Source organism: Coenobita brevimanus, chromosome 71 (assembly GCF_032717465.1).
Source record: "Coenobita brevimanus isolate Jiangsu-jjx chromosome 71, ASM3271746v2, whole genome shotgun sequence".
Taxonomy (NCBI): domain Eukaryota; kingdom Metazoa; phylum Arthropoda; class Malacostraca; order Decapoda; family Coenobitidae; genus Coenobita; species Coenobita brevimanus.
Genome location: NC_137024.1, coordinates 1,786,011 through 1,810,023, shown reverse-complemented (window position 1 = coordinate 1,810,023; position 24,013 = coordinate 1,786,011). Strand labels below are relative to the sequence as shown.

The 24,013-nt window shown below is 43.9% G+C and overlaps 1 protein-coding gene across 1 annotated transcript; it reads left to right on the top strand.

The window, feature by feature from the left end:
* The first annotated feature begins 78 nt into the window (after positions 1–78).
* Positions 79–23,340, top strand: LOC145406614 (facilitated trehalose transporter Tret1-like). Its single transcript, XM_080277690.1, has 3 exons — positions 79–254; positions 19,485–19,651; positions 22,154–23,340. Exons 1-3 carry the CDS (start codon positions 79–81, stop codon positions 23,338–23,340), a joined length of 1,530 nt encoding a protein of 509 aa, XP_080133816.1.
* The last annotated feature ends 673 nt before the right edge of the window (positions 23,341–24,013 follow it).

The following is a 24,013-nucleotide window of genomic DNA, read 5'->3' as shown; positions in this document are numbered from 1 at the left end:
GGATCTGTCTTACGTTGTGCTGCTGGTGATGGTGATTGGTGGCGATCTCTTATGTCGTGCTGTTCTGTGATGCTAATGATGGGTAGGGATCTCTCTTACGGTGTGCTGCTGCTGGTGATGGTGATGGTGATTGGTGGGGCTCTCTCTTATGGTGTGCTGTTCTGTGCTGCTGGTGGAGGGTCAGTCGAGGTGCTTGCGGTGTGCGTGTTCTCACTAGCACAAGTCAGACTGAGTGACGGTGTGTTGTCGGGCAGGTAGATGGTTCCTCAGGTGTGCTAGTTCCTTGATGCAGAAAAGTGTAATTAAGTTATGACAAAAAAGGTAAAAAATAATCAGTCAATCAGTCAATCAATTTATCTATCTATCTGTCTATCTATCTATCTATCTATATGTCTGTCTATTTATCTACATATAAGGAGTCAGGTGTGATAGATTAACAGAAGACAGTGCATCAAGTTATAAGAAGAGGAAAACACAAGGATCATAAACACAACACATGCTTGGTTTTTCTTCCTCTTTAGAATGCTGGAGAGAATGTAGCAATGTTCAGAAAAAAGTGCTAATTGCGTTCACTGCTGGCTAAAGAGGATTGGGATTTTTATTTACACATTACGTGCTATTTGATTCCCTCTCCTTAATAGCAGATGGAAGGCAGGATTGAATTTGAGGTGTCAGCAGTAATCCTCTACGTAACAAAACAGGAAAATGGAGGGCGGAATAAATTTTGAAGTGTCAGGTGTTACATCCTTCTAATAATGACCTTGAGATCACCTGAGCATGAGAGGTGGAAAGAGAATTGTTAACAGAAAACTCATTACCACAGTCCTTAATCTGCAACTCTCCTGGTGGGCAAAATGAAAGATAATGTAGGATAATTTTTGTTCAAGAGTAGTGATGATAATGATCTGATATAATTGCAGCTTATTCTACTTAGCTCATTGCCAGAAAAGGGCAATACTAAGGCTCTACATCCTTTCCACAGCACTTCTTCGTGACGAGCAATATATTCTAGTGCTGATGAATTCTTACAATTCAGCGTCCATGATAAGAAGATGGCAATTTTGGGCCAAGTTAGTGTAAAAAGAGTATAGTCTCCTTCACTTCATAAGAGACTGGCCACAAGGAACACGTACTGGCCTTTGGTTCCTTCTTCCTTGCACGAAAAAAAAGTCGACAATTATCTGTACTTATTTTTAAAAGATTGAGGAGCTGCCAGTTTCGTTTTTTGGTCTATTTTTTAAAACAGATCTGGAAAATTTGGGAGACAGCCTATTATGTTCATTGCAATAAAAATAATATATAGATAAAGACAAAAGATATTACTGGTGGAGGTGGGAGTAGAAGTGAAAGTTAAAATTAATTACAGGTGACAAGATTTGCGTTGCTGCACCTCACGTCACGCCTTCACTTCTTAACTCACTCGCTCGGAAAATACTGTGTGTGTGTGTGTGTGTGTGTGTGTGTGTGTGTGTGTGTCTGTGTGTACAGGAATAACCCTTGTGGCAACTCATATATTCCAGAGTATGCGGTGCTGTCATCAACTCTGCACTGTTGCATTTCCCGCTGGCTAATCATCTCAGTGTTAATGCCACTTTTATATCCACAGTTACAGCTCAACTTCGCTCACTGCAGTTGCCTTTCACTCTCTATCTGTCACATGAAGGAGGTTAGCAGGGTCCAGTCTACATGTTCCTTGCGCTTCCCATCATCGTATGCGTCAACAAGGTCTCTGTGAGGACGAAAATAGCACAGAAGTTGGATTCAGAGTTGTTGCTGGTTGGCTATCTTGTTTCCTCTTGCCCTTTTGAAAGCCTCCCAATACCTTGTGACAATTACCCGACACTCGTAACTGAGACCCCAAGATGTGCTGTCAGAGAACTTGTAAGGTTTCAGATTGAGCTCTTAGCATTTCTAATTGGACTTAAGAGGAGGCAGTAATGTCTCAGGAGCTTTGATGAACACCTGCCCAGATTACAAACACCTCAGATAGGGGTGCGTTGGTGTGCTGATTAGTATGACTGCCCACGGACCTGCGAATCTCATAGTGACAAGCGCTACTTCCTGGTTTAGGTAGGTGGCGCCACTTGACTCAGGTGTACTTCAGGCCTTTGTGAGTTGGTAGGTAACATGTGTGCCTGAAGTAATACGTAGGATGAGTGGCAACCTTGACTCAGTGGCCTTGTATCTCGAGGTAGTGAGGGAATAATGAGGTACAGACTCTAGTAGTAGTAGTAGTAGTAGTAGTAGTAGGAGTAGGAGGAGGAGGAGGAGGAGGAGGAGGAGGAGAAGGAGGAGAAGTAGATTAAGCTTCCAAAATACTTCCACAAGGCTTTTCACCCTCAATTTTAAATCTTTCTTCATCACTGTCAATTAACTCTTCCTCCTCCTTTCGTAATAGTTCTGTCCCTTACTGACGACATGCCATAGCTTTACAACTCTCCATAGCTCAGCTTACAATACACCATCCCCAGTAACACCTACACTAGCTAGGAAACTGGCCTACACAAGAAATAAACACTGCTTCACCGCCACAATCAACCATCACTCACCTCACGCCACAGGTACGAACCCTAAACACTTTCCTAATTCATTTTCTTACCTGTCACTTCCGCTAGAAAAACAATCTTAAATCCTTGCCACGTTCATGACTTTCTCAAAACACAAGATTAATATCAATGGGAAGGTACGAAAGGAACTTAGTATCTTGAAAACACTAAGAAATACTACATTTTGATAACAGAACCAGCAGTCAAGGAAAAGTCTACAAGCAATTTATCCAGACGACAATAAATTATAGAAATCAAAGCTAAGCGCCCATAATATCAGGAAAATAAAAGGAAAAAGGACGAGAAATTATTAAAGAAACTAAGAAGGCTAAAGGATAATAAGAGGATTTACGGATAATTATAAATATGTATCACTGTGTCTGGAAAGAAAATAGTCTCATTCAAAAGACCCCCTGAACATGAGAGGTATTAATTCACCGCTTCAAAACAGGATCCATCGCACCCTTGTAACTCACCACCACCACCACAACAAGAACAACCACCACCACCACCACAACAACAACAACAACAACCACAACAGCACCACAACAACAAAAACTACAAGGCTTTTCAACCGTACACAGAATTTCTCAAGAACATTCCTCCTTTTTCACCCAACTTTCCATTTCACAGACTTAAGACACAAACACACTGACACCACAGCCGTCCACAGCCTTCAGCCAGACATCATCCCTCGTGAATCCCCGCAGACTATGCCACAGAAATTGCCTGATAGAGAGACACGAATTAACTAACCAGATCTCGCCAATACCCCCACGAAATACAGGTTCGATCCCGGCTGGGGCAGGGAACAGTTTAAGGATTTGAATTTCATTAAATCAGGCTTTACTGATCTACCAGAAGACCCGCCGACATGTCGTAAAAATACCCCCGCTAATACCAATACACCAGTCCTGTATGAGACAGCCCTAGCATGTATTCAATATGGACGGTGGGTGTTAGTGCCGAAGTGGTGACATGTAGAGGTGTATGGTATGTAGGAGGACTGCTGGGCCTTGATAGCAGGCTGTGAAGCCTATGCCCAGAGTCGGACACATAAAAAAAAAAAGAAAAAAAAAAGAAATACAGCTCACGAATAACCTAGTATGTCCCTCAGTGTGGTGATCTTCGGCCCTTATATCACATCACACTTACGTACCTCATACTTCACACTCTCAAAACACACGTAACTCCAGCAAAAGACATCAGGGAGTGCCCGCCTGAAGTGGCCCTTGTCCTGCAGTCCACCTTTTCACGTTTAGATGGGCTTGGGGTGGCGAGAAAGGCAGGGAAGGATTTGTAGGTAACGATTCTAGTGTAGCAGCTTTACGAGGATGCAGGAGCTTACCAGGATCCAAAGCTTACTAGGATGAAAAGCTTACTAGGATGCAACAGCTTACTAGGATGTAGGAGCTCACTAGGCACCTGATCCGCCACTGCCCTCTCAATGTCAAGTGATGGAACGACTTGCATTACCCATCACCTCATTAATTTAGTCCACCGCACGTCTTCTCCTCTTCACCTTTTTGGCAACCGGGTCCTTTTTGCCTCTTTCTTTTTTGTTTTTAGACTAGAACAGGGGTCTTCCTAGTCAAGGGCGAGATGAATTCTAGATCTAACTCATGTGGATCAAACAGTGTCTCCTAGATCTAGTGTCATCGTCAAAAAGAGTGTGAAAGAGAGGAGAAAAAAATGCATTGTAAGGGTTAACATGATCAGTAAGTCATCCACAATCTCAGTTTCGTACCCCTCCCATCCACCCATCCACACCCACCCACCCACCCACCCACCCATCCACACACACACACACACACACACACACACACACACATACCTACTTACCCCCCCAAACACACCTACCTCCACAAACACACACACCTAGCCCCTACAATCACACACACGCCTAGCTCCCACCTAACCCCCCCCACCCACCCACACACCCACACACACCCACACACACACACCACCCTCACACACACAACACCAAACTCTGAGCTGATAAAACTTGAGATAGTGATCAATATTGCTATGTATTTTGCTAACATAAACACCGCCTAACACCTACCAAATATACAGCCTTTTAATCAGAGTATTGCCAGGTAATATGCAGGTAAAAAAGATAAGAAAGCATTAATGTACTTTATAATACTCCTGTATACTGTTACTACTACTACTACTACTACTCCTTAATGGCCTCTTATACTACCGTCCCTCACATCCCTACCTAACCCACAAAAGGAGGATGGTGTGGTACAGGAGGTGGATGGTTTCAGCCTGCAGTCCACTCAGTTCACGTTCAGATGAGCCTGGGATTATAACAGCAACCTCTTCCTTCTGTCCCACTTCCATCTTCACCATCTCCTCCTTCTGTTATTCCTCGTCGTCCTCCTCCTCCTCCTCCTCCTCCTCATCATCATCATCGTCATCATCGTCATCATCGTCATCATCATCTTCATCATCATCATCATCATCATCATCTTCCTCCTCGTCCTTCTCCTCCTCCTCCTCCTCATTATCATCACGTTCCTCCTCGTCCTTCTCACTATCATCATCATCATCATCATCACTTTCCTCTTACTCCTCACTATCATCATCATCTTCCTCCTTCTCCTTCTCACTATCATCATCATCATCATCATCATCATCATCTTCATCTTCCTCCTCTTCCTTCTCATTTTCATCACCATCTTCATCACCATCACCTTCCTCCTCCTGCCCACCACAACCATTATCATCATCATCATCATCATCATCATCATCTTCACCTTCCTCCTCCTCCTCCTCCTCATCATCATCAATAATCCAATTTCAAGTTCCATTTAAAGGACAGGATGGGGTAGGATCCAAACATCAAACACACAAACAAACACAAACAAAACACTCAGACACTGTACCCAATTTCACACACACTGTAATAGGGTTAATAAAAAAAACCTATCCAATTTTCGTGCTTCAGAGAGTTTTGTCCTTCGCTAAATCGGCTGGAATTGCTTGGTTTTAGCGAAACTGAAACGTAAGTAATTATTTGGCGTCGCTAAATTGGAGCAACCGCGTCCTGTGCCTCCATATGCATCAATTTCCATCATTCATCAATTCATTCATCAATTTCTTCGCTTGTTCATCGTTCATTCATCATTTATTTATATATTTGCCGTCCAGATGGTCTCAGGTATGGGTCTTCTTCCTTATCTATCTATCTGTCTATGTATCTATCGCCAGAAGCCTTAATTTCGGAAGGGGTGGCCACAGATAGAGCACCTCCATGTTGCCCTGTCCTCCGCCATTTGCTAGCCCTGCCTCCAACACACACTCCATTCTCTCATACATCACTCCATTCGTCTCATCCTCAGCCTTCCCCTCCCCATCTCCCTTTCCACCTCACATACGCTCTTCTAGTTAGTCTCTCTCTCTCTCTCTCTCTCCCTCTTTAGTCAGCTATCTTATCTATGTACAGCGATAAACCAGCTAATCCTCTGTATCGCCAGTTAACAGTGACGAATCCTGTAACTCCATTTCCCGTTAACAGTAATGGACCAGCCTCCTCCCCACCTCCCCCGTTAACAGGACTGGGGTCACGCGAGGCCAGGGACTATTAGAGGCCACGGTCTATTAGGGGCAAGAGACCATTTGAGACCAGGAGAGACCACTTGCAGGATCGATACGGATATTAACAGCTTGGACCTTCGGTGGGGTAGGCACGCCCCTGGGACCTGCCTTGTGTGTTTTGGTCTTGTGCCTCTCTCCTTTCCTTCCTTTCTTCCTTCCTTCCTTCCGTATTTCCCTCCCTCTCTGCCTCCCTGCTGCCTTTTTTCTCTCCTCCCTTCCTTCCTCCCTTCCTTCTTCCTTTCATCATTTTCTTCTTCTGCTCCTTCTCTTTCTCCTTCCCTGCCTTCCTTCCTTCCTTCCGTATTTCCCTCCCTCCCTGCCTCCCTCCTGCCTTCTTTCTCTCCTCCCTTCCTCCCTCCTCTTATTTTCTTCCTCCCTTCCTTCTTCCTTTCATTAATTTACTCTTCAGCCCTTTCTCTTTCTCCTTCCTCCCTTCCTTCCCTCCTCTCTCTCTTTCTCAATCTATCCTTACCTATTTACCTACTTCCTCACTAAACTCCTTCCTGCCTTCCTTCATTTCATCTCTCTTCCTTCCCTCCCTCCTCTCTCCCTTCCTTTCTCCCTGCCTTCCTTCATTTCATCTCTCTTCCTTCCCTCCCTCCTCTCTCCCTTCCTTTCTCCCTGTCTCCTTTCCTTCCTGCCTTTCCTCCTTCCTCCCTTTCTTCTCTCCTATCTTCCATCCTTTTTTCCTTCTTCTTCTCCCCATCCACACTCATAAGCCTCTTCCTTCTCATTTTTCCTTCCTTCCCTCCCCACTCTTTTCCTTCCTCCCTCCCTCCCTCCGTTCCTTCCTGTCTTCCTCCCCTCCTTCCCTCCTACCTTCCATCCTTTTTTCCTTCTTCTTTTCCCCATGCATACTTACAAACCTCTTCTTCCTCCTCTTCTTCCTTCCTTCCTTCCAAGATGTCACGCTGCCCACCTCCCCACTTCTCACACTGTCCTTCTTACACACAGCCATGATCTTCGTATACTTCCATCATCCATAATTTCAAAGATTACAATATTACTCAGTGACAGATGATGGTAAGAGTGCGAGACTGACGAGGAGAGTGTATGTGAGTGAGGTGGAGGGGGAGAGATGGAGGGGGAGGCCATGGATGAGATGGAGGGATGGAGTGGAGAGGTATATGAGAGAGGGGTGTGTGAGTTGGAAGCAGGGCAGTGAAATGGCGGGGGACAGGGCGACGTGGAGGCGATTTGTTTGAGGCCCCCCCGTATAAGAGATTAAGGCGTCTGGCAATAGACAGATAGATAGACAGGTGATGGCCAGGTGTGTTTCCCAGATTTTCAAGGGGGTAATTACGTGGCTAAATTAATCACAAACTTACTGATTAAGTGAAAGAAAAATCCTCCTTTTGGTGTATGAAAATAATTACATGATAATTACCCTTCTCAGTACCTGTTAATTTGTCGTGTTTTATTCATGTTTTTGTCGTGTTTTTGTCGTGTTTTTTTCGTGTTTTTCTCTTGTTTTTGTCGTGTTTTTCTCGTGTTTTTGTCTTGTTTTTTCGTGTATTTCTCTTGTTTTTTTCGTGTTTTTTTCTTTTTCTCGTTTTTTTCTTGTTTTTTTTTGAGTTTTTGTCCTGTTTCTGTCGTGTTTTTGTCCTGTTTTTGTCTTGTTTATTTCCTGTTTTTTTTTTCATGTTTGTCCTTTTTCTATTCTGTTTTCTTGTTTTTTCGTCCTCTTTTTGTCTTTTTTCTTCCCCTTTGAGTGAGACCCCTAAAAAGAAAAAAAAACGTGTTACTATTGTTTGTGTAAGTGTTTTAAAGGCCTGTCATCCCTAACGCCTGTCAACAAGCGATTTAACACTCACCACAGCCGAATTTTGTTGACGTGCTCGGTGGGGTGTGCCAGGGAAGGGATGAGAGAGACTACACACCTGGAAAGAAAATTGGGTTACTCATAACATTTCCCACCGAGTTTGGTCAAAATCGGCCAAATACTTTTCCGATTTTGCTCTTCCAGGCGTGAGGCGGCCATTTTGACTTTCCTCAATATCTCAGTAAGTATTTTTTGGATCTCATTATCAATACCCAGGTGCACCAGTATACCCAGGTGCACTAGTATACCCAGGTGCACCAGTATACCCAGGTGCACTAGTATACCCAGGTGCATCAGTATACCCAGGTGCACCAGTATACCCAGGTGCACTAGTATACCCAGGTGCACCAGTATACCCAGGTGCACCAGTATACCCAGGTGCACTAGTATACCCAGGTGCATCAGTATACCCAGGTGCACCAGTATACCCAGGTGCATCAGTATACCCAGGTGCACCAGTATACCCAGGTGCACCAGTATACCCAGGTGCACTAGTATACCCAGGTGCACCAGTATACCCAGGTGCACCAGTATATGTTGACCACTACATACTGCAACATTTACAAAGCAATCGATTCAGTAGCGGCGCAGGTGCAAAAATTGAAAATATAACAGAGGTCACTAAACTCATTTATTATTATTATTATTTTTTTTTTAATTGAGGCAAAGATGCACTTGACAGGTTGGTGATGGCTGACTGAGTGCAACTTAATAATCTCTTTACTCGTTAGTATTATTAATTGACTTAACATATACCTGAGGGAGAAATTTGAGTTAGTAAATAAGTTATTCAGACATGTTGCGTTCAGCCAGTCATCACCAACCTGTCAAGTGCATCTCCGCCTCAATACCAAAAAAAAAAAAAAAAGATTGAGTGTAGTGCGGCGCTAGTGCGAGTAAAAAAAAAATGTGCCAAAAGAAGCCAGACACCAAGATACATCACTCCTGAAAATTTTAAGTCTCTATCTAGAACGGTCTTGAAATGCCTGCCTTATACTGTAGATCTCCCCCCCCGTAAAAAAAAAAATAGCAATAATAATAATAATAATAACAATAATAATAATAATAATAATAATGATAATAATAATAACAACATCAACAACAATAATATCTTCAACTAAATTACAGGGTGGATGGAGTTAAGGGAAATCTGGTCTTGTGAGGAAATTGTGAGACGGAGAAGGGGAAGGACAAGGAACATATATATAGCTTGTCACTAATCTAATGTCTTGCAAGTAACGAGATGCTGGAGGGGAAGACGATGTTGTTCTCCTGAGAGTCTCCAAGAGCAAGATCTATTATTAGCCTTACTTAAGAGTTTTGCCAGCCAATATTAACCCCTTCCCCCCGAGGATGGAGTTTGGATTTCTCTCTCTCTCTTACCTGCTCCTGGACGATTTTTATTATCACCCCCAGTTAGCAGTAGGGGGGTCAATGTCAGGTGGGTCGGGCCTAAAATTTCAAATGGCCATAAAATCGTCAATTTTCACCCGATTTACTCCAAATTTGATATGTGACATCTTTGACTAGATATCCTGTTGTGTTTATACGTCAAGGAGTAACTTCACTAATGAGTAACTGTGCAGGGAGTAACTTCACTAATGAGGAAGGTAAATGGTAGTCGACAGGTAATATATAACCCAAAGTAGTACCAAGAAACAATTACTGTTCAAACAACCTTCTCATCATATAGTAACTTCCGATAAATCACATTGTCTGGGAATTTCAGGAAGTTAATTTATGGCTAGGGTTTATATGACTATCTATCTATCTATCTATTGCCAGACCCTTGAATCCCGTAAGGGGTGGCCACAAACAAATCGCCTCCATGTCGCTTTGTCCCCAGCCATTACACTGCCTTGCACCTAGCTCACACCCCCCTCTCTCATATACCTCTCCAGTCCATCCCTCCATCTCATCCATGGCCTCCCCCTCCCCCTACCCCCTTCCACTTCACTCACATACACTCTCCTCGTCAGTCTCTCACTCTCCATCCTCTCCACATGGCCAAACCACCTTAATGTGTTTCTCCTAACGCTTCTTATCACATCCACATCCACACCACAACTCTCCTTCACTATATATAACGGTAGCTATAAAAACCATAAGTTACTCTTGGTGCAAAACAGGGACGCCTTCACATGGTGGCACTGATATAACTGGGCGGCTCCACTACCAAGTTATGTAATCTTTCTCAGTTCCCCTCCCCTATCCCCCCAAAGGAGGATGGTGGACTGCAGGAGGAGGACAACTTCAGCCTGCAGTCCACTGGGTTCACATTTCAGATGAACCTGGGACCACCACCACCACCACCACCACTACTACTACTACTACTACTGCTACTAGAAATACAGTATAATATCTATGACTTATTTATTTTTGCAAGTGTATCAAAATTTATTCAGTATATTTCTTTTACTCAAACTTGGCCCAAAATTGCCATCTCTCTATCCTGAATGCTGCGGGGTAAAAATACATTAACGCTAGAAAATGATACTAGTCACGAAGAAGTGCTATGGAAGGATGAAGAACACTAGAAAATGATGCTAGTCACGAAGAAGTGCCGTGGAAGGGATGAAGAACCTCAGCATTGTCTTTCCTCTGGTACCGTAGGTGAAATAAGCTGCCAAAGGATGAAAATCTGGGCCAGGTTCAGGTGAAAGGAGTATGGTTAGGATCTGATAGGTTACACTTCACCTATCTATCTATGTATCTATCTATCTACCTATCTATCTATCTGTCTGTCTGTCTATCTGGTGTGGGGTGATCCTTTAATAAGAACAGGAGAGAACGGAAAACGAATTATGAAGAGGGAGGAGTGGTAAAAAGGAAAGATAAAACAATACTGACAGTAGGGATATGATACCTAAAACTGTAACTTCTCAGCGTTTCACATGGGACAGATAAATTGCTGAGTTATGGTGGAATTGCTGAGTTACGCCTTGAACTGCGGGTCGCCGACTGTACTCCCAGACACAGAAAATGGAGGGAGATCGTTAAGTAATGGGAGACTCAAGGAAAGAGTGTTTTAGCCTTGAGAGGATCCGAAGACGGGGTTAAAGTAGATTGTGAAGGTGATTTTTGTGTAGGGTAATAAAGACGCATTTTGAAGGACAGTATGATAACTTGGTGGTAATTCACCGGGTAATTCACCGGGTCGGTCAGGATCACTTGATGGTCGTGATCGTCAGCTTTTACCCTCCCGGAAGGGAGCTGAGAGCTCATATAGTCCGATCTAGGGGCAAGGCTGTGACCTTCACACACTCACACACCCATCCTCTTGCTCAAGGGGGACAGTAACCTCCCACTTCGTCAGTGAAACTTTTCGCAACCTGAGCGAGGCGCGAACTCCCGTCTGCCAGATGGCAAGCGAGAACGCTACCATTAAGCCAGGTGTGTGTTCTTACCTTACCTAATTGTTCATACCTAATTGTATCTTTACAGGAATGAATCAAGCTCGTACTGTCCCGTGTCTTAAACCATATTTATCGTACATATCCTTAAATTTGTGTGTGTGTGTGTGTGTGTGTGTGTGTGTGTGTGTGTGTGTGTGTGTGTGTGTGTGTTTTGATAAAGAATGAAGCTTCCTGTGGTAATTGTATGTATTCTCATGTGTTAAGTACTTTTACATACTTTCATGCAATAGATGAGAGAGAGAGGTAGTAGCAGTTGTAATAGTAGTAGTAGTAGTTGATGTGACTGAGATAATAGTAAGCTAATGGTAGTAGTAGTAGTAGTAGTAGTAGTAGTAGTAGTAGTAGTAGTAGTAGTAGTAGCAGTAGTAGTAGTAGTAGTAGTAGCAGTAGTAGTAGTAGTAGAAGTAGTGGTAGTAGTAGTGTCTTGCGAATATGAACCCAGTGGACTGCAGTGTAATGTTGTTGTTCTGGAGTCCACAACCTACTTTTCAGGGGATAGGGAGGGATGTGACGGACGTTCGTATAACCAGGCAGTGGAGCCACTCATATCGGCGCCACCACGTGAAGGCGCCCCTCTCCACCAACAGGGGTAAAGCAGATGTTGGTCATAGTATAGGAGTTGTTGATACTGAGGAGGATTTTATGTATCAAACTATCCTTCGCTTTATATAGGGAGGCGGCCACAAAAATAACGTTGTATCTAAGGACACGCTATGAGACTGTCAATGCATGGAAGTTGTTATCAAAATGGTGTTAATATAGTTTTATAACAGACCCTTATCATCACAGTATCAAAATATAAAAAGATAATCGAATTTCCGTCTACCTGTCTAAATATAATCGATACACAAGGCCACTTAATTAAGGTATCGTCACACCTGGCCCACCTGTGCTTCCGGCGCTAATTAAGGAGGCGGGAATAGCGTTAATTTGAAAGTCTGTTGCTTCTTAATTATAGGACACCAATAACCTAATTACCTCTAAAAGCCTGGCAGTCATTATGGAGATTCCCTGCTCCCCCTTCCACAATCTGGCTAATATCACTTCAATTACCTTATAATTTATTTATTTTTATTTTATTCTTCGTAGCTTGTATAACTCTCTCTCTCTCTCTCTCTCTCTCTCTCTCTCTCTCTCTCTCTCCATTTAAACACTCTACCCCTTTCACTCTAACCTGGCCTAACATGCCGCTTCGTCATCTTCAGTATTAAATCACAGCTGGAGACTACCCCTAGAATACGATGCCAGTCACGAAGAAGTGCTAAGGAGAGGATGTAGAGCCATAGCACTCTTACCCTACTACTGAGATACATAAAACAAGATACAAAAAGGCGAAAAATCTGGGCCAAGTTAATATAAAAGGAGTGTAGCCAAATCAGGAGTGGAAGACATGAAACAGGTGATCGACTGTAATGAGTAGTTACAAGATTCTGTTTCCCTGTCACTTTGGACGAGTTTGACAAGCTTGTTTGGGTCAATTGTTCGAGAGAGAGAGATGTAACAAGAGGCCAAGGTGGTTGTACACGTAACAGACTGGTTGAGGAGCGTCCCTACCCCCTCTCCCTTGCGACTACTCTATGCATATGGAAAGACAGCGCTCTTATTCATGAAAACTGTCAGTACTGGTCTGTCTATATGAGATGAATTTAAGTTTGCAGCGAATGGAAACCGCACACGCTACCCTACTTGGCCTACAATTGTTCATCATCCCTATTTCATCCATCCCCTCTTCTCTATCCCTATTCTTCTCCATCCTTATCCATCCATACTAATCCTCCCTACTTCATTCACCTCCTTTCGCTCATTCGTATTGCTCTGCCTCTCTGCTCTCTCAAAGTGCAGCCTCCCCAGAGAACCAGTGACAAAAACAGAGAGAGGTGAGTGAGTGAGTGAGTGAGTGAGTGTGTGTGTGTGTGTGTGTGTGTGTGTGTGTGTGTGTGTGTGTGTGTGTGTGTGTGTGTGTGTGTGTGTGTGTGTGTGTGTGTGTGTGTGTGTGTGTGTGAGTGAGTGAGTGACTGAGTGAGTGAGTGAGTGTGTGTGTTTGCGTGCGTGCGTGTGCGTGTGTTACTACCATCTGGGACTAAGCGATGTCACACAGCTCACCCAAGCACTGAATAAGTTAATGAAGCCTTTCCCTGCCTCCCAGCCTTAAAACTCTCTCCTGTGCTGAGTAAAACAATGAGAAGAAAAAAAGAAAGAATAAAAACAGAAATGGCCGTGTTTGTCTTAAGTGTTTGATCATCATCGTTTCATTCATCTACGTTCACCCAGGGACACTGATTCGCCTCTCCCCCCGTCGGCAAGAGGCTGATTTTCACTGGGAGACTTAGGAGCACATCTTCAATTGTTTGGCCATGTGGAGAGGTTGGAGAGTGTGAGACTGACGAGGAGAGTGTATGTGAGTGAGGTCGAAGAGGGGGGAGAGGGAAGAGGAGGCCGAGGATGAGATGGAGGGATGGAGAGGTATATGAGAGAGGGGTGTGTGAGCTGGGAGCAGGGCAGTGAAATGGCGGGGGACAGGGCGATATGGAGGCGATTTGTTTGTGGCCACCCCTTACGGGATTAAGGCGTCTGGCAATAGATAGAAATAAATCTACGGTATCGTCTTGCCATTGATGCAAGCTAGCCGTATTAAAAACAAGAATTGAATGCTAAGGCACAATGTGCAAGATAAATCGCTATTGAAGGGGTGTTACGAGGCCTCCTGTGCATCTGGAATACGTGCCTAAATCCGGCGGACGACAGAAGGCTAGGAACGACCACATGCAAGCCCCAGGGGACGACCACACCACCCCAGTTACGACACCAGGCGGAGAGGAGCGACAGGGACGAGCGAGTGTGCAGAATTTAGCGCTTTTTTCCCTGCTAGATCTTAATTTTTCACTTTCATTTCGCGGCAGGTCTTTAGCGCTTAGCTGGGAGGACTCGAGCGCTACTCTGGTGATTTCTACAAAGTGATAGTTACATTCTACACACAGATTTTCTACCCTAATTCTACTTAAGACGATGTAGAGTGTTGTTCTCCCTTCTTCGTCCTCGCTAATATTTTCATTTCTGTCACAAAAACGTCTTCAGGAGATGTATTTTCTGTCCACACTGTCTCTGTTTAGGTATACGGTCTTGGTGATGTCCTTCCTCTTGTTTTCATGGGCTGTGGTTAAGTGCTAACATCCTGACCAAGACTGATAGGTAAGTGTCTCAACAGGTCAGCTCTGGAACTGTCTCCCTCTGTCTGTATTTCCTACTTCCTGTGATCTCCAGTCTTTCAAACGCAGTGTGTCCAGGCATCTCGCAATGAACGGATCTTGAATTTGGCTCTCTTTTGTATTGTTTTTGTTTTTTCTTGGAAGGAACGGTTTGCGGGCTCCTGGCCTTTGGTTCCTTCTTTCTTGCACACACACAAAAAATCTTCCAACTTGTTAAACTCTTCCACAAAAATTTCCCTTAATAATGAACACTACATAACTCACTCATCATCTTTCAATATTTTTCGGATCTCTTTCTCTCCAGACCTGTTATGGAAGGATCATTTATCCTCCCTTGCAAAATCCGCTTCCAAGAGCTTGTGTGTGCTAAGCCGACTCCAAATTTTCTTCACACCTGCACAGCTGTTGACTTTGCACATGAGTCTTGTTTACCCCTGTGTGGAAAATAGTTCGATCGTGGTTGGGTTCACTGCATAAAACACTTCTAAGTACAGTGGCAATGGCTCTTCATTTTATTGAGTTGCCTCCTCTTACTGGCTCCCTTCACACACTCTATATTCGCTGCTGTGTTGCGCCTTTATCCTTTTACTATACCTAAGTTAGCGATCACTGCGCTTTTGAACTGTCTGCTTGTACCTCCTCTCCATTACTGAAAGAAGGCAGGGGACGTTTGGCAATACACTCTCACCTCCTTTTCAGTCAAATTCCCTATGCAAAATTTAAATGTTTTCAGTCCTTAATGTATACAGCAGGTCAGCTCCTCATTTTGCATTTCCCTCTGCCTATGACCTCCAGTCTTTAAAAGCCAACGTGTCCAAGATTCTCGACGTGAACGGGGCTTGAATTTGGCTCTTTTGTTCAGATTCTCGTTGACAGATGTTCGTAAACAGCCTTTGGTTCCTCTTTCTTTGGAAAAAAAAAAAAATCTCATGAACAGGCAACCAGGGATTAGCAGCACAAACCTGGGCCCCAACCCTCCTGACAAAGCAACAGACAGACGCATGCCGGCCTGTCAGGAGTAAGTGGGAAAGGAAGGGAAAGAGGACGGGAGGAGGTGTAATGGAGGTTGATACGTGGCCTCGATTATGGCAAGCAACGCACACCCTGTTTTTGCTTAACCTCAATCCGCCTCCCATGTTTTGCCTGCGTCTTAGTGTGTAGTGTGTGGTGTGCGGTGCTCCAGTGTGTTCTCTCATGTGGGCCTCTTCTACATGCGCATTGTGTCTCGTCTGTAATTCCACGCAACCTAAGTCTAAGCTGGTAATTATGGAAGACTGGGTGACGTCTGTGAATTTGTGCATTGTGAGTTAGCTGGTAGTGGAGGCATTGGTGTGTGGGTGGGGAGGAGTTGGCAAGATGGGCTGTGCTGGGGATCAGGGTTGTACAGGTAATTTAAGATGATTACTATTAAGGTGTACGCCAGACATCAGCCGTATCAGAGCAACAATTATGCTTCTCCAGATCTATCAGGACTGGGTGGCGCGTGATGATGTGAAGGGACTAGCATGGTGGTGATAGGAAAGCGACGTTAGGCTAGGTATTACCTCGTGAATGTAGGCGAAGTAGGTATGATCGTGGCTGAGGGAGATATTTTGATGATCATATCTGGGCAGAAAAGGGTGGATTGGGTGGAGGGGAGTGGACGGGGTGGAAGAAAATACTGGGGGTGATGAGGCAGGGCGTAGTGAGTACCCACGCTGGGAAGATATATGAGGAGGACGATGTGGGGAAGGGGTGGATAGAATACTGGTGAAGTGGGAAGAAAGGACTGAGCAGGATAGACTGTAACGATGATGAGTGGTGGAGTAAGGCGACGAAAATAAATCGTATGAGGATAGGCACTGTAGGTTAGTTGAAGCCGGTGTTGCAAAGGCTTCATTAGAGGTTCCTTTAAGTGCAAGAAGAAGGTCAAGAAAGTATGCATTATGCGCTCTCGTTTACCTGGCGTCTCAGGAGTCAAGCCACTGCATATATTTACATTCAATCGTGTCTTCAAGGAGTATCATGAGGTGCAGCCTGACCGAGTTTTATATATAAGATCATGGAGGTCCTTACCCGTGTGCATATATTTTTCTTTTCTTTATTTGATGTGTTTCTGGTGTGGTACTAGAATTTAGGGCTCTGAGGAACAGTTTTCTGAAATACTGCTTTGTCTTTTCACCATCAGATTCACCTTTTTAGGATAAGTTAGTTGCTTGAAAGTGCTTGATTTCTTGCTACATAAATGGATCTGTCACTTTTTTTTTCTTTCTTTCTTTTCTTTTTCTTTCTTTTTCTTTTTTTTTTTTTTTACATATTCCACCACTTGAGGGACTTCAGAAAATATTATTACTCTACTTTTAACAGAAAGAAAACACTTGGTAGTAGAGTTAGACAATTTTCTCAGTGAACTTTCGTAAGCAAGGGAAACAAACTTTGATCATTGCTAAGTTTCCTCCAAGAAGACACAGATTAAGATGAAAGTATACACTGCTCCTGTAAACCTTTTGTCTTTAAGTATACATAATTCTGTTCACTACACTTATTTATCACTTCTGCATTGTGTATTTCGAACTGCCTTTTGTATCATGACCAAAGGATATTATTTTCCCTGTTACAGAATGAGGCACTACCAAGGAGCGACTCACCCCTCTGACAGAACAAGGTCGCTTAGTTTGATGATTGCAAGACTTGTGAGAAGGCACAGTTAAGTTTATACCTCGGCTGACCCTCCACCGACACAGCACAGCACAGCACAGCACAGCACAGCACAGCACAGCACATCACAGCACAGCACAACACACCACACTACATCACACCTCAGCACGACACAGCACAACATAGCACACCACACCACACCACACCACACCACAGCATGACGGAGGGCCCCACCAATCACCATCACCACACCACACCACAAGACACCACACCAAACCACACCACACCACACCACAGCATGAAAATGATCCCCATTCATCACCACACCACACCACAACACACCACACCACGCCACACAGAGATCCCCACCCATCACCATCACCACACCACCATTCCTGACACACCAGATGACCACACCAGTCAAGAGAGCAATGGACGACCAAGGCTTAGTGTGTTTACGATCAGACGACTCACTATTGCCACTCACGTAAGTTTGTTTGTCTGTCTGTGTGTCTGTTACCACAATAACTTCGCAACCGCTCAAGATATCATCACAAAATTTTACAGGTGTGTAGTAGGGATGAAAATCTCGGACGAGTTCGAAATTGGTGAAAGTAGGTCAAGGGCAAGGTCACATTCGAACCGCGTTAAATCTGTATCAGCTAACTACTGGTGCGATTTCCCTTTTGGGGGGCCTGGTTATGTTTTTTTTTTTTTTCCAGCTGCCTATTTTTTTTTTCCAGTACGTGTGTAGCATTAATTGCATGTACAGACGAGAAAAAAAAATCGTGTATATTCCATGTGAAGTAATATAACATAACACATCATGGACACTGGAAAATTATTATTGGCTCTATGCAGTATTGGTAGGCATAATTGCAATAGAGAGAGAGAGAGAGAGAGAGAGAGAGAGAGAGAGAGAGAGAGAGAGAGAGAGTATAATGCCCCTTTTATCCCGTAACTCTGAATTAATCCTAGAAGCCAAAAACCTCACTTTATTTTTCCAATTATACCCCTTGATAATGCTATGCCACTCAATAATCACCTATAATATAAAACAGAGCATTGAGAGGACGCGGTGTATGATCTTATTCACGCGATCTCCAGGCCAGGTTAATGAATATAGGAAACAGCTCTCCAGGTGGGCTGTTGCAAGAGAGGAAGGAGCTTTAGTAGTGAATGGACGTAGAGAGCTTTGGGCAACCTCTTCAAGCTCATATATCTCTATTAAACTATGATAAATCGTCTGGAAGCTGTAGGAAGAAACTAAAATCTATATTACCCATGGAAGGCAAGTTTATTCAATTCCTTTTACAATACTCGTACAAATGATTAGTATCTGTATTTCAGGTGATATAATTTGAGTGAAAGATTTTATAAACACCTGGTTCTATTTTACAATTCCCCCTCCCCTTTTTCGGGTCATGTCTACCCTTATTTCATCCCCTCATCCCCTAGCACCCCACCCACCGCCCCCCTCATCCTCTTCCCCCTCTCATCCCTCCCTCCTCCCCTTCCCCCTCTCATCCCCCCTCCTCCCCTTCCCCTTCTAATCTCCCCTTTCCCCTCATCCTCTTTCTTCGTGATTGCTTTAAAGTCAGGAGTCGATTTCAAAGGGACATGACGCCTACTAGAGAGGGTGGATTGACTCTCTCTCTCTCTCTCTCTCTCTCTCTCTCTCTCTCTCTTTCAAAGACACATGAAACTCTACGGAAATGCCCCGCCACCTCTTCCACTTGTACATATTGTAAAGCCAAAGGGGACAATCATTAGGGGCCAAAACACCCTTTCAAACACACACACACACACACACACACACACACACACACACACACACACACACACACACACACACACAGAATTAAAGTACACTAGATGCATTTACACAGGTTACACATTCCTAGAAGTAAAAAGGCATTTCAATTGCTTTTATCTATCTACCGCCAGACGCCCTAATCCCGTAAGGGGTGGGCACAAACAAATCGCCTCCATGTCGCCCTGTCTCGCGCCATTTCACTGTCCTGCTCCCAGCTCACACCCTCCTCTCTCATATACCTCTCCACTCCATCCCTCCATCTCATCCTTGGCCTCCCTCCCTCCACCTCACTCACACACACTCTCCTCGTCAGTCTCTCACTCTCCATCCTCTCCATATGGCCAAACCAACTCAGTGTGTTTCTCCTAACGCTTCCTATCACATCCACAGCCACACCACAACATTCTTAAATGATCATTATTTTTCATATTACAGTCTAGTACAAAATCCACTAATCATACAGGTGTTGGTGGCTTTGGTAATGGGACAGGTGAGGCTAATAACCCAGACCAGCTTGGGCTTCACAGGTATCACTCTCCCCCAGCTCACACACCCACACTCCCAAGACCTCGTCCTTACGCCACCAGAGACTGAGTTTTTTGGTAAGCATTAGGGCACAAGGGCTGGTGGAGAAAGAATGGGTGTTTGGATCGTGTGTGTGTGTGTGTGTGTGTGTGTGTGTAAATGATAATACTTTCACCCTTTGATCTCTCGTGTGTGTGTGTGTGTGTGTGTGTGTGTGTGTGTGTGTGTGTGTGTGTGTGTGTGTGTGTGTGTGTGTGTAAATAAAAATACTTTCACCCTTTGATCTCGTGTGTGTGTGTGTGTGTGTAAGTAACAATACCTTCACCTCTTCAGCTCGATGACGTCGCTTTAACTATATTTTTGTCACTGTCAGAAAAATAAAACAAGTCGAAGAGAGAACCCGAGTTGTGAGGAGGATAGAGGAAGCAATGTGGATTTACGGGCGATTTTCTTCAACAAAGGGGGATTTTTTCTTTGGTGGATTAATGAAGGCTCTATTAACTTATGCCTCGATGTCTTGCCGTACGTAAACTAGATCGCTAAACTGAGAGGACTTAGAAGAGGCTGGAGTTGGGGGAAGAAAAGGTCCTACCACCTCCAGTAACTCCTGATATGTCCTAATAATTTCTTTGAGAGGGTGGGCACACGAGGTTACTAAGTTGGGACTGGCTACCACGTCCACTGCGACAGTCCTTATCACGTGGGTTCAGCTCCGCCTCCTTTCTCTCCTTGTAATTCGATGCGGGTTGGCCCTTATCACTGCCGATACGCCGTGCTCCAAACTGGGTCGAAGCTGTGTGGAGGTCAGTGGATAAGTTGCGGCTAAGATCAACATTCACACGGTCGGTTCCCCTCAGAGTAGACTTCACACGGTCAGTTCACCCAGAGTAGACTTCACACGGTCACTTCACACATCAGTGCCCAGATTACCGGCGGGCGACACAAGTAACAGTACCCATAGCTCCGAAATCGCTCTGGCACCCTAGTTTCATTATTTGTGCATTACCGAGTATATTAAGCTTTTCTTGTAACTTTGTCTACTGTAACTGACGTAAAATTATTGTATCCTACGGTGTGCTATCGAGTTCATAGATAGGGGTACACATTTGCTCCTGTTGTTTGATGTGGTTTCTAACATGGATGAGATGTGGAACTGTGTCGCGTACATCCTGACACATTGATGGTCCTTATACCGGAGAGTAAGTGAAACAACTGCACATGCTCCCAATACTAGACACTGCCTCAGTCAACATGGGCAAATTTGTATCCCTACCCATGAACGAGACTGTACATATGATCAAACATTATCGTCCATGAGGGGTCCGATGATATCTTAAGTAATGTCCCATGAATAATGATAGTATTTGTTTGTGAAATGATAACAATGCCGAGTGGAAAATATTACAAAACAAGTGACATATGACATCATCTTTGAAGCTGGCCTACCAAGTTGTATAAGAACCATCGTGCATTATACAACAACCATCATCTTTGGCGTCTGAGGGTTTTGTTCGAAGTTTATTCCTACATTCGTTTGGTCAACTGTTCGGAGGGACTATATGATTTTTGTGGCATGCTGCTGGGTATGCCGCCACGCATAGAAGCTTAACAGATCATGGCCTCATTTGCTATTGAATGTATGTAAGCTAGGGTCACATTTAGGGGGCCAGATGTTACCCAGACCAAAAATGTACCAAATGACATCTATGCATGCACAACTGATGACGCCACGGATGCTTTGCTCACCTCACCCTGTGTTGGCTCTTTGCAAGGACACTAGGTTAGGCCAAAGTATTACCTATTCCTGCTGAAACGATGACTGTGTACAATTTGGAGTGAACAATAAACGTTTGGGGGGAAGGGAGTTTGAAGAGTAAAGCCTGTCTAGTTATGGCCGAGTTCCTAGTGTGTGAAGTGTAATACTAACAATGCACGTGGCTCATTTTTTTTTTTATTATGCCCTTGAATATTTTATTGGAAAGTACATTTAAAAAGTGTGCCCTTCAAAACACACTGCTTGGAACTTACTGTACTTAAATGTCAAAGATTAATCAAGCTGTAAGCAAATTAGTGAATTGGATGTTTGATATACTCTACCAGGTCGGCAGAAACACCTCACATAACTGTTGGCTCTACACATGGATGGACCTTCCTTCAGGTGTGGCCAGGTCTCACTTTTCACCGGAGGTCCTTCATATACTCCCCACCCTCTCACCTTGCTGTTGTCCCACTTTCTCTTTAGTAGCTAACTAATATTATAACATGTCTAATTCTCCAAAAAAAAAGTTGATGTTCTACTTTTATGATCCAAGCATATTTGCACAGCTGTTATATTCAATAATATGTCTTCTGTGTACATGGATTTTTGATATCTGAGTAGAAAAAGAAAGAAAAATAACGAAAATTAAACTACCTAGTCTTTCAAAGTGTGTGTTATACTATTTTCATTGGAGTTTAACAGAAAGTTATTTTCTGTCTCTGAATGGGAGATCTGTCTACAGTTGTTTCCTCCTGCTTTAAAAAAAATTATATAATATATTTTGCTGGAATATTTTCATGAATACCGCAAAATTTTACAGGAAGTCTGTTGATGCTTGGCTCCGCGTTGGGTGGACTTGTGAGCGCGCCGCTGATGGTGAGGCTGGGCCAGAGAACCACCCTGCTGCTGGGGATGTTTCTCACAATAGCCACTTGGATCGTCCTTGCCTTCACACCCGTCACATGGCTCCTTCTGTGCACCATGTTCACTCATGGCATCGCTAGCTCGCTGACTATGCCTTCTGTAAACACTTATATATGGGAAGTAACGCATGAAAACTACCGAGGTGCAACTGCTAGCTTTACATCATTGGCCTCCTGCCTTGGTAATATGCTACCCACATTTATTGGTGTCTCTGGGATTAGCTGGCGCCTCCTGGCCATGATCTGTGGTGTTCTTCCACTCTTTTCTCTCACTGGCGTCTTCTTCCTCCCAGACTCGCCTCGGTGGCTGGTGTCTCGTGGTCGAATCAGTGATGCTCAAAAGGCTCTCAGCTTTTTCAGGGGAAGTCATCTCAACCCAGAGGCTGAACTTGAGGCTATCGTGGCCCAGATACACAGCGAGGAGAAGATTGGTGTTCTGCAGCAAGTTAGACTCTTAATGAAGCCTGAAACAAGAAGGATAGTCTGCAGTATGACTCTGTTATATATACTCTTTGGATTCTGTGGCCATTCCGTGATCCAGGCTTACCTTATGCCTATCTTTCTTGAGACAGAAGTAGGCTTTGACCCGTACGTCACTGCAGTCATATATTCTTGTATGAGAATTGCAGGAAATTTTGTGCCCATATTCCTTGTGGATTGGCTCGGTCGCAAGCCTCTAGTTGTTTTTTCTTTCCTGGTAAGTTCAATGTGTTTTGCGTCTCTGAGCATTTCAGCCTACCTCTCAAAATCAGGCATTAGCAGTGTTAGTACATGGCTGCCGTTCAGTTCTGTCATTGTTCTGGGCTTCATGATTAGTATATACATTACAGTCTTGTTGGCTTTACAGGGAGAACTAGTGCCTGCAAAATCACGTGCAATTGGAGTCTTGATTTTTGAAAAGTTTTATCTGACCTCAAGTTTCCTTTGCAACTGGATGTACCCTAGCGCTGTGCGTGTAGTGGGTCAATCCACAGTGTTTGGTGTGTTCGGTGCCTGCTGCATTGCTGTCGCCCTCATCTACTTGACCCTGCCAGAGACAAAACGGCGCACCTTAGAGCAGATCACGGCCAGCAACACCACCTGAATATGTAATGAAGAATGCATTTGTATTCCAGCCTGGCATCTTTGAGTGAATGCTCCTATCTTTTTTACCTTAACTTCAGGAAAACTGATATAGGTGCTTTACGGTGTGGAGAGTCACTGTTACTTGCATATGCTACGTTTGCACATCTCCCTTGCAACCGCATGGAGGAAATGTTCTTAATATTTATCAGTTGAACAATAAGCTGGGTTGTGTATCTTGCTATTTATCCTTTTCATATACTGTCTGGTCCTACTTAAATAAAGAAATTTCACCTCTTCTTTCGTGTTGATTTTTGCTCCCAGCGTCAGTAAAATATCCTCAGAAGCCATCGGTGTTTTTGGAGGATAGTCTTGAATGGTGGAAATAAAACACTTTTCTAATACGCTTTTTCCTCTGTATCAGGTAATGGCTTCTGCATCTAGTGTGCTTACCTGAGCAGAGAAATTCTTGTTTATCTGATGAGCTTTTCTTTATTTACCTTTTTACTTCTGGTGTTGAAATTTCACTTGTCTCAGCTCAGTTAAATAATCTAGTGTGTGAATTAAATGGCTCTCTCTTAGGTGTAACTTCTTTTGACGAATTTAAGCGTCTTAAGCGTGTACATAACATAAGCTAAAGTGGCTCCTCTGGTGGCCAAGCTTGTAATTATTCAGAAACACTCAACACGGTGGAA